This window comes from Dasypus novemcinctus, chromosome 3 (assembly GCF_030445035.2).
Source record: "Dasypus novemcinctus isolate mDasNov1 chromosome 3, mDasNov1.1.hap2, whole genome shotgun sequence".
NCBI lineage: Eukaryota > Metazoa > Chordata > Mammalia > Cingulata > Dasypodidae > Dasypus > Dasypus novemcinctus.
This window is the reverse complement of record NC_080675.1, coordinates 112069509-112079785: the sequence shown is the minus strand read 5'-3', so window position 1 is coordinate 112079785 and position 10277 is coordinate 112069509. Positions and strand designations below refer to the sequence as shown.

The 10277-nt window shown below is 52.2% G+C and overlaps 2 protein-coding genes across 4 annotated transcripts in view; one reads left to right on the top strand and one right to left on the bottom strand.

The window, feature by feature from the left end:
• Nucleotides 1–1020: 1020 nt before the first annotated feature.
• ZFYVE19 (zinc finger FYVE-type containing 19) lies at nucleotides 1021–7773 on the bottom strand. Of its 2 annotated transcripts, none has more exons than XM_012523885.4 (11): nucleotides 7470–7773; nucleotides 6082–6203; nucleotides 5921–5974; nucleotides 4995–5137; nucleotides 4750–4895; nucleotides 4320–4428; nucleotides 2697–2906; nucleotides 2156–2235; nucleotides 1768–1866; nucleotides 1501–1628; nucleotides 1021–1417 (listed from the first exon to the last, which is right to left on the bottom strand). In XM_012523885.4, exons 1-11 carry the CDS (start codon nucleotides 7521–7523, stop codon nucleotides 1339–1341), a joined length of 1224 nt encoding a protein of 407 aa, XP_012379339.2. In that variant the 5' UTR covers nucleotides 7524–7773; the 3' UTR covers nucleotides 1021–1338. The 2 variants fall into 2 exon arrangements, with proteins under 2 accessions (XP_012379339.2, XP_004455049.2); XM_004454992.5 differs by having other exon boundaries at nucleotides 4995–5113; nucleotides 7470–7767.
• Nucleotides 7774–7816: 43 nt separating this feature from the next.
• DNAJC17 (DnaJ heat shock protein family (Hsp40) member C17) overlaps nucleotides 7817–10277 on the top strand; it is a 40474-nt gene continuing 38013 nt past the window's right edge. For both annotated transcript variants that reach the window (XM_004454995.5, XM_058293944.2), the window contains exon 1: nucleotides 7817–7966. In XM_004454995.5, coding sequence (XP_004455052.2) covers nucleotides 7889–7966 — 78 coding nt within the window. In that variant the 5' untranslated portion in view covers nucleotides 7817–7888. The remainder of the gene's footprint in view (nucleotides 7967–10277) is intronic.

Here is a 10277-nt window from a genome sequence, read left to right as displayed (position 1 = left end):
ACATTTGGACATCGTAGCATATGCAGTCATAGCCTGTTCCTGTCAGCTGTGCTTTCTGGGAGCCAGGCATGGCTGTTGCCCAACGTTTTCTTTGGCAGTCAAGTGGATAAAACCTTTAGGAGCCCAGGTTGAATGAAGTGTGGAGTACATCTGTGCTGAGGGATAGGGAGAGAGGGTGAAATAATATACTAGAACGCCAACATTCTGAGTAACTGGGCTCTATCCACCAACTCACTCACTGTTCATCCATCCATCCACCCATCCACCCATCCATCTATCCAAACAGGTCTTGAGAATTCAAAGATGAGGGTCACAGCTCTGCTTCAAAGAGCTGACATCTAGCAAGGTCCAGAGGTCAAGCAGAGGGATGTAGCTAAGAGACACAAGCATCTTGGCATTGCCAACAAGCAAGACCAAAGTGACAAAGACTAGTTTCAAATCTCAGAAGGAAGACAATTAAAACTGAGCTGGGTCAGGGGGGGCATCAGCTCTTTTCTTGAGCTGGTTCATCCAAGACAGGAAGAGAAAAAGCAGAGGATATGCAAAGGATGTGAAGGGTATAGGCTGAGAGCCAGGGGTTGGGTTTAGGGGAGAGAAATTTCTAAAAGACAGACCCTGGGTCTGAAGGGCAGCTAGGTTGGTAGAGGTGACCTTGGAAAGTGGGAGGTGCTTTGGGCGTAAAGCAGTAAGCTGGATCTGCCCCACTCAGATCTGTGTATTTCCTGTATAACTGGTTTGAGGACTAGAGAGGCTGTGGCCCGGCCTGGTGGCTACACTGGACTACCCAGAGCACCCAGAGCACGTACAACAGTTTAGTTCAGATGAATGATTATTTATCCAACTGTGTTTGAGGCCACAAGATGGGTGGGACTGTCCTTGCCTGGAGGAGCTTCCAGGATGGCTCAGCCTTTTCTCTTCCCTCATCCCACATGACTAGGCCTATAGCCTACTCTACTCTTGCTGCCGCTCACAGAGCCCAAACTCAGGGCCAAACGGTTCTAGTGACAAGAGATGCTAGGCCCCAGGAGTCAACATACTTTATTAGATCCACTAAGTGTCAAGGGAGGGTTCCTGGACCCCCAGAGTCAGGTTTCAGGGCTTATCCTTAGAACCAGCCTGGTCTTTTCCCCTTTAAATCTCTCACTTCCAGTCCAGGCTTCTATGATAGAGGGTGCCTTCCTTGTGGTTCTTCCAGTCTTTGTCTTGAACGGGGAATCCTTCCTCCTTTCAGGGACACCAGAGTTCAGGAAGGGCCTATTCATCAGTATAGCCTGCCAAAGCCATCAATTTCCTGTCAGATGCCCCGAGGCTGGGCCCAGAGGGGGAGCTGGGGTTTCCTTAGTGCTCTCGGCCTGCATAAGGGGGGCGGTAGGCAGATGTCTGGTGCTCCTTGAGCTCAAAGGCATCATGGCCCTCCCTGTGGAAAGAAGAGTATAGGTCAGGGATCCCAGCCGAGCCTCAAGCCCTCTCAGATCCACCGAGCATTCTACTGGCATTCACCGGAAGCAGCGAGCACAGTAGAGATCCCCATCGCAGCCAGCACAGCGCAGGGTGGCGTCCTCATTGCAGATGCAGCACCAGGGGAGCTCCTCTTCCTCAGCCTCAAGTCTGGGAACCATAGCCAGAGCCTTCAGGAACCAGATAAATTGTGGGGAGGGGAGTAAGGCACTGATGGGGTATAGAGGGGCTGCTGAGGGAGCAGCTGGCAGGGCAGGGTGGAAGGTGGTGGTGGAGGCTTAGGGGGTCTGTGTCTGGAGCATTTCTTACCTCAGGTTCTGTCCTGCAGGGTTGGGCCCGAGACTGGGGAGCCAGCTCTGCAGGGATGTTGAAGCCACTTGCCTCATCCAGAGCAGCTTCTTCAGTGAGCTGTGGACAGGGCGAAGAGGTCCCACTCCCTGCTCCAGGCCCAGGCATCCTCTCCTAGCAATTCTGCACTCTGTGACCTCAGCTTTTCAACTCATCTTTCTTTACCTGGTGCCTACGGCAGCTGATTGCCTGTCTCAAGGAACTGGGTGGGCCTCAGCCAGAACAGGAGCTGCGGAGTAGTGCCCATCCAGCCCCAGAGTGGAGACAGGGTGAACGGGACTAGGTGGGTGGTGGAGCAATGAGGCACAGACAGGACAAGGGCTGGTCTGGTGGGTAAGGCAGGGCCCACCTGCTGCAGGACTCTCTGGATGGCTGTCTCCTCATCCTCATCGTCATCACTGTCTGGGAGGCGATAGTCCTGAAGGGTAACTTGAAGAGGGACAGACAGGAGCAGAGGAAGGAGGAGTGAGGCTGACAGCGTTTACCTGAGTGGCTGTACTCTTGCTCCCATGAGCTGGGTTTGGTTCTTCTCGGTGGCATATGTTCCAGAGCTGAGCAGCCTCTGCAGCCACTCTGCTCAGACCCTGTCCCTCAGTGCCCTACCCCTGCAGGGCTGGGCCACCACTGAAGCAGGCCTGAAGCTGGGGCTGGGGCGGGGAGGGACAGAAGCCTCAGCACCTGAAGGGACTGAGGGTCCTCTGACCCTGGGGCTGTCACCTCACCCACTGCTTTGCCCTAACACCTCCTGGTGGCTCTGGGCATAGGTCAACAGCTCTCTGGGCTGAGGGACCCCCCTGCCACCTGACTCGGCCCTGACAGAGTACAGCCATTTTGCAGAGCCTGGCCTGGGGGCTGGGGGGCATGAGTAAGCAGTTGGCCCCAGGCTCTACCTCCATCTGGGTTCAGCCCGCGCAGTACGGCCAGTCGCTTAGCAAGCGCCAGGATCTGCTCCTGCCTCGTGTTCTCCTCCCGCAGTGCCACTGCCGCCTCAGCCAGCAGCCTGCTCTTTTCCTCCTCCAGGGAGCAAGTGGTTTGCCCCTTGGAATCCGTACTCTGGCTCCCTGGGCCTCCCTGGTTGAGGTCGTTCTGGATAGAAGCAGCTGGAAGGAGGGAAGCAATCAGGGAGGCGGCACCATTCCAGATCTCTCATCAGAAGACACCGAGCCTACTTCTCAACTTTTTTTTTCCCTCAGACCACAGATCATCAGTTTTTTGCTCAGCACTAGCTCCTGTGGTTTACATTACAAACAAAATGAGCATTTCCTCCATTTTTCCAAATGTAAAATATGAATAATCTTAGTGTGTTTTCTCCAACCACACCCATCCCCATTCACCTATTTTAACATGCAGCCCTAAGGGTGGGTGTCCTGTTGTTTGAGGATCACTGCCCTGCAGGATCAGGTGGGGTAGCAGGAGGCCCAGGCATACCACTCTGCCTTAGAGGATTAGCATTTCCCAGGAGCAGCACTAAGAGGGCATGAAGAAGTTGAGGTCTTGTACATCACTGGTGGGAAGAATTCTACCAGAGTGGGTGTGGCTCTGACACAGTCATCTTCAGTTTAAAATTTCAGAACAAGAGGTTTGAAGTCACACTGTTTTGAGTTCAAATCCCAACTCTGCCACATAATAGCTGTGTGACCTTGGTCAAGTTCCTCAACTTGCCCAGGTCTCTGTCTGTTCATCTGTAAGATAAGGATTACTGAGGATTTTCAATGAGATTCAACCTCTAAAGCAGGGTTTCTCAATCTTGGCATGACTGACATTTTGGACCAGATAGTTCTGTTGCAGGGGCTGTCCTGGGCCTTGCAGGATGCTTAGCAGCATCTCCAGCCTCTACTCAGTAGATGCCAGGATTGACACGCCTGTTCCCCTCTTGTGATGACCAAAAACATCTCCAGACATCACCCTGAAGAGTAAATTCATTCTTGTTTGAGAAACATGCCCTAAAGCCTTCAAACAGCACTGTCCAGTAGGGTTTTCTATAATGTGGAAATGCTCCGTATCATGTTTTATATCCCTGCTGTCCAAGATGGTAGCCACTAGCCACATGTGGCTACTGAGCACCTAAAATGTGCCTGTATGACTGAGAAACTGAATTTTAATTTAATTAACTGTAAATAATCTTTTCCTTATCATCATCACCACCACAGAAAACATTCACTGAGCACTTACTATGAGCGAGGCATAGTCACAAGCGCTTCTCAAATCATCTCATTTACTCCTCACAAGTTCCCAATGAAGCATGTTTACCATACCTCCTTTTTATATGTGAGGAACCGAAACGTAGGCAGGTCAAGTAATTTGCCCACAGCTAGAAAGTGGTGACACTGGGATTCATGGTTGGATTCTAAAGCTCACGCACTTAGCCACTAGTCTTACACTGGCTCCCTGTGGAGTAAGCGTGCAATAAGTGGGAGGTCTTATAATATCATCTGTTCTCTGATTTATATACACCCTCCTGAGGGTGGACAGCAGAGCCTTTCCCACCTGGAGTTCAGAGGTGGGGGTGTTACCTGGCCCTCCTCGTTTCGCACGCTCATCAATTGCCACCTCAGCTGCCAGCTGTGTCACCAGAGCCTGTGCCTGTTGGGCCTGGGTCCTGCTGTCTGGTAGCTGATGTGCCTGTCCAGAGAAGGGAACTTCAGTGGGGGAAAAGAGGGGAAAAATCACACTATAAGGCCCCGAAGCAGAAGCAGTGTAGTACAGGAATGGATTCTGAGGACTTCTCCAGGGCCACATAATTGAGTGGGCCTGCCAGTGCGCAACAGGCCTAAGGTCCACCCTTTCCTGCCCCACCTGTCCTGGGTCCCTGGCCTGCCCTGGATCACAGGGCAGGGGTGGGAGGCTTTGCTGCCTCCTGCAAATATATAATTGTTCATGCACTTGGGCTTTTGCCAGGCCCTCTCCCTATGACCCTCATTCCACCCAAGCCATGGTACTCACCGGCCGGGGAGTCTGAGAGGATGGACCTCTGTCCTGCAATGCAGCAAGTCGTGCCTCCATCTCCTGGGTGGAAGGGATGGAACCCTGGGATTCATCCTTCAGCGCAGCCAATCTGGCTTCTATCTCCTCCTGCGAGGGCACTGACTCTGCAATTTCATGGGAGGAGCCCTGTAAGGGCCAGAGGGATCCCAAACCCAGGATCCCCTGATGGCATCCTTCAGGCCACTGTGCTCACCCCTACTCACTGGGCTTGTTCTCCTGGCGGAGCCGTGCCAGTCGCTCAGCGATAACCCGGTCTTGTTGGGTCGATCCCTGGCTCCGGGGAGTGCTGGACTTCTGCTTTGCTTCCAAGGCTGCCACACGCCTAGCAGGATATGAGATGGAGGCTCTTAAAGGAGGCAGAAGGCAGGGACAAAGGCACCCATTTACTATTTCCTTTCACATGACTTCTGGCATCTAGGGACGCCCCCAGTGGGCAACCTTGTGGCTTTGGCTCATGTCACCCTGCAGCCCAACTTAGCTGACCAGCGAGAGGCTCCAGCTGAGAGAACAAGGTCTGCCAAGTATCTTTCCAGGGGAGAGGGTTGACAGGCTGCTTTCGAACCCAAAAGGGCAGTCAAGAGCCTGATGGGGGGGATTTTAACCCTGTGCTCATTTGATCTAGAGGCTAGGAGGAGAATCCTGCTGTCAGGGCATCTCTGTCCTCTCCTTCCCCATTTGTCTCTTGTTCTACAGCATTTACTTCTTTTTTTTTTCAAAGATGTATTTATTTATTTATTTCTCTCCGCCCCCTCCCAGTGGTCTGCTCTCTGTGTCCATTGCTGCGTGTTCTTCTGTGACCGCTTCTATCATTATCAGCGGCACCGGGAATCTGTGTTTCTTTTTGTTGTGTCATCTGGTTGTGTCAGCTCTCTGTGTGTGCAGCGCCATTCTTGGGCAGGCTGCACTTTCTTTTGCGCTGGGCGGCTCTCCTTACAGGGTGCACTCCTTGCGCGTGGGACTCCCCTATGCAGGGGGCACCCCTGTGTGGCAGGGCACTCCTTGCGCCCATCAGCACTGTGCATGGGCCAGCTCCACATGGGTCATGGAGGCCCAGGGTTTGAACCGCGGACCTCCCATGTGGTAGGCAGATGCCCTATCCATTGGGCCAAATCCACTTCCCAGCACTTACTTCTTATAGTTCTGAGGTGGTGACCACTTGGAAGGGTTGGCAGGAGACACCCCTCTAAAAGGAAGAAATCTAATGTCAGAAGTCCTGCCAGGCAGTGCTCTACCACTTCCTGGGCTGAACAGCTGCCCACTGCTATGTTCTCCCCCAGGCCCACCTCTCACCTGGTCAGGACATCGTGGCACTGCTTGCAGACTTTCTGCTGGGTGCTCCCAGTCCGGGGCACTGCTGCACTGAAGCTTAGGCAGCCAGAACAGAAGGCCCGGCCACAATTCTTACAGCCGCACTACAAGAAATGAAGGAGGAAGATCTACCTCTCACCCGCCCCTGCAGGCTCTCCCCTGGGACTCTCCAGTCACACACAGAGGGAAGACACTTAAGTTGTGGTGAGCTGCCGGGAGGAGGATGAGGAATGGGGTTCCTAAGACCTAAAGAGAGTCAGGGTTGGGGGGCAGAGGATGAAGTAGTTCCTCAGCGTATGCAGTCTCTTTTTTGAATCAAATAAAGGTTCAGGCAGAATTTCCAGAGCTCCTACTTTGCTTTCTGTAAGGAAAACAAGTATGTAGAACACAGAAAGGCAAAACCCCACGCTTCAGGTCACCGACACTTCAACAAAGGAAAAGCAGAGAGTGCAGAGCCAAGCCTCCTCCGCTCTAGCAGAGATGGAGGATGGCTTGGCTCCAGATGGGATGATAACAATAGCTCCCATTTATTAAACACTGGCTGTATTAGACACCAAGCTCAGAACTTAAGTCAGATGACGAATGTTAATCCTCATAGTTCACACACATTATTTTATTTAATCCTGATGATCACCATTATTATCCCTATTTTAGATAGGCCATTGAGGTTACATGACTTGTCCAAACCAAAGTCACCCCAAATAAGAAAGCAGAGCTCAAATCTGGACCCTTAGACCCCTGACTCCAAAACCCAGGTTTCTAAGTGCCTCGTTGATCCTCCTCCCTACATGCCATTAGTTGACCCTATCTGGTTCCCATCTTCTGACCAAATGCTCTGCAGTTTAAGAAGCCTGTAGCAAACCAGGGGAATTTGGCAAATCCCTGCTGAGGACAAAAGAAACTTTGCCATAGTGCCCTGGTGGCAGAAGGAAGGCAGTGATCTAACTCAAGTGACCTGGGCAGGGCAGGCTGTGTTTGGGGGAAGGTTTCAGAGCAGAGGGAACAACGGACGTGGTGTAATGCAGCGGTCATAGGGCATCAAATAAGACCTGGCTGCGGGGAGGGGGAGTAAGGTGGGCAGAAGCAAACTCGGTCAAGAGAAAAGCGTAGCCTTCCAAAAACCACGACAGCGCACTTTACAGTTTAAAGGGCACTGTCATCTCGACCACCTCATCTGACCCTCACAAAATCCCCGAAAGCGAAGTTGTATTCTCCCTATTTTACGGAAATGGAAATTGAGGCTCAGTGACTTCACCAACTGGAAAGGGATGAATCCGGCCGTAAACTCGTCTTCAGATTTCAAGTCCTGTGCTTTTCCCTCCACTCCGCGTTCTCCCTCGCCCTCCAGCCCCCGGGGAGGGAAGACTCACCTCTTTCTTGAAGAGGATGAACTTGGCTGCGCAGCCGTAGCACCTACTCTCCATCGTGGCTCCCGGAGCGTCGGGGTCGCGAGGTTTGGGGTCAGGTCCGCCAGGTCCAGGGCCCCGGGACCCTCACCCAGCCCCGCCTCTCTCTACGCGCCTATCCGCTCCATTCAGCTTCGCCCCGGGTGGAGAGTCCGGAAAGGCCCCACTGCCCGAGAGCAGCCGTGCGGGAGCGGGGGCCGCTGGGAGTCGTAGTTCTTTCACGACTGCGGGACTCCCTCAGGCAGTCAAGCTTGACCCAGGACACGACAGTTCCCAGGGGGCTAAGCGCCATTCAGCCCGCCCGGAGCCGCCGTCCGCCGGGAGTCCCGACGCACGCTTAGACTCTTGGGAGTCGTAGTACGAATCGAGCCTGAGTCGGAATCATGGCGGTGACCAAGGAGCTATTACAGATGGACCTGTACGCGCTGTTAGGGATCGAGGAGAAGGCGGCGGACAAGGAGGTGAGGACGGTGGCCAGGAAGACAGATCCTGAGCGGCCTGGCTGCCCTTCTTGTCCTTGCGCCTCGCCCTTTGCTAGCACCCGTTCTCCAGATTTGGCCCGGGGCTGGGCGGGAGCGAGGGGTAGCCCGACGGCCTTAGCAGGTGCGGTGGTCTGAGGGCCTCACGGGGAAAGGGGGCGCTGGGGGCTCCAAGCGCTGGATGCCTGTGCTCTTCCTGTAGCCGCAGTCCGAGAGAGGCCCCAGGCTGAGCCTGAAGGGGCCTCAGCCTCCTCCCTGCGCCTGCGCAGTCTTAGCCTCCGAACCCGCTTGTCTTGACTGTGGCTGGTGGTGCTGTATCCATTCTCCCTGGGAGGCTCATTTAACTCCGCTTAGAGCCTAGGGAGAAAGAAAAGTTCCGGGATCACCTACTCCAAGTCTCCCTTTGGTATTGTGACCCATGACCCTGCCGTCTGTGTTTTTCTTTTCCACCGCAGCCCATTGACTCTTTTCAGGTAGCAGGTGCTCAGGTGCTGCCCTTCTTAACATGTGCTAGTGGGCCAAAAGCGAGGGGTCAGAAGGCTTAAAGGAGGTGCCTGGAGTTTCACAGGGAGTTGTTGATGAAGATGCCAAGGTATCGAACACTGATCAAGGCAGAAGCTGGACTTAAATTTCTGTCTTCCTCTGGATCATGGTGGTAGTTGTTGCAATGCAGAAAGGGGAGTTTAATAAGTAATTGAATCGCAAATTAATACCCATTAATGCCCCTGTACTGTCAAGCTGTCCTGCTCATGGACTGAGTGACTTTTGTGAGAAGCAGTAGCTCTGAGGCACAGAAGCACAGAGAGAGACGTAGAGGACCCTGGAGGAGGGATGCTGTCAGCCTGCAGGAATTGCCCACCGTAGCTGCAGGTGAAATCAGAAGTGCCCCACAGGCATGTTGATAGGGCACCAAAAGCATCTGCACCAATAATTTCAGCACCAATAATGCCTACCATTGATATAGTACTTGCTATGTGCTAGGCACTACTCTGAGTGCTTATATTTGTTAAATCGTTTAATTAGTACTTTGCTAATAGTGCAAAATGGTGGGACATTTCACACCAAATCCAGTCAGTGTTTTGGGATCCTGAAATTGAGAACTCCTGAAGAAGACAATTGGGATCCACTGATGTATATAGATTGATCAGAAAAGTGACATAATAGGATATTTAAGAAAATATTCAACATCAGTGTGCAGAGTGGATAAGGGAATGGAAGTGGGGATGGAGGAGCTGCCACCAGAGGGTCAGGTGGGGCTGTGGTCTAGGCAAGAGACCAGGGTCTGGGCTGGGCAGAGGTGGTGGGGCTCTCAGGTGCGTAAGGGACCTTTGAGAAAGCTCTTTAGAAAGGGTAATGGTATTAACATTTATGGGTTCATGGCCATGTGCCAGGTGCTGCTCCTGCCTTTTAGAAGGAGAAACAAGATTCATGCATAATTAACTATAATACAAGAGAGAATGTGCTACATCCCTTAAGAGGGATACCAAGTGCTGTGGATGTTCAGTGTAGGGGGAAATTGCTTAGTTTGGGAAAGAGGATGGGGGAAATGGAGAAGGCAATTGCAGACTTAAGAACAGAGTTTGAACATGTGGAGACTGAAGAAGGGTATTCTAACAAAGGGGAGAATATGTACAGTTTGATTTCTCTGGAACATAGGCTGAAAAGAAAGGGTAGAAAATAGACCTTGAAAAGTAGTTTGCAGCCTTTAGATACACTGGCTAGCTTCATGGTAATAGACACTTTTTGGTAGAGAACAAGGGAGACCTAGACCCTGGCAATCCTTCTCCTTGTTGCAACATCTGTCGTATTCTCTAGGGACACCTGGAGGACCAACAGGTACTCTTAAGTGCATACAAGCAAGTCCTAAGCTTTGGTCATCTGGGCATATATTTCAGGCGTTTTTAATTTGGCAGCCACAGAAAGCCTCCAGGAGCTGGCAAACCCCTGAAATTGTGTGTAATATTTTTTGTGTGTATTCGTTTTGGAGAAGAGGAAGTAATTCTTGCCTACAAAGGCTTAGAAGGCCCGATCTACGCCAGCTTCCTTGTGTTAATGATGGTGAAACTGAAGCTCTTAGAGGGTAGTTAGTGACAGAATTGGGACTAGAGCCCAGATCCCCTCCTGCCCAGCCCAGGTTGGTGCTCCTCCCACTGGGCCACCCTGGCCCTGTCAGGCACCACACCGCTCAGTGGTGGTGATAGGCACTAACACCAGATTTAACTTTTGTTCAGACCATTTCTCTGAGTCCAGAATCCATATATCGACCTGCCTTTTATGTCTTTATTTGGATGTT

Coding starts and splice junctions, on each gene's coding strand:
- ZFYVE19 (XM_012523885.4), bottom strand. CDS start 7,523: ATGGAGAGTAGGTGCTACGGCTGCGCAGCCAAGTTCATCCTCTTCAAG. Junction 6,204..7,469: donor TCATCCTCTTCAAGAAAGAG/GTGAGTCTTCCC, acceptor CATTTCTTGTAG/TGCGGCTGTAAGAATTGTGG. Junction 4,896..4,994: donor CCGCCAGGAGAACAAGCCCA/GTGAGTAGGGGT, acceptor ATGAAATTGCAG/AGTCAGTGCCCTCGCAGGAG.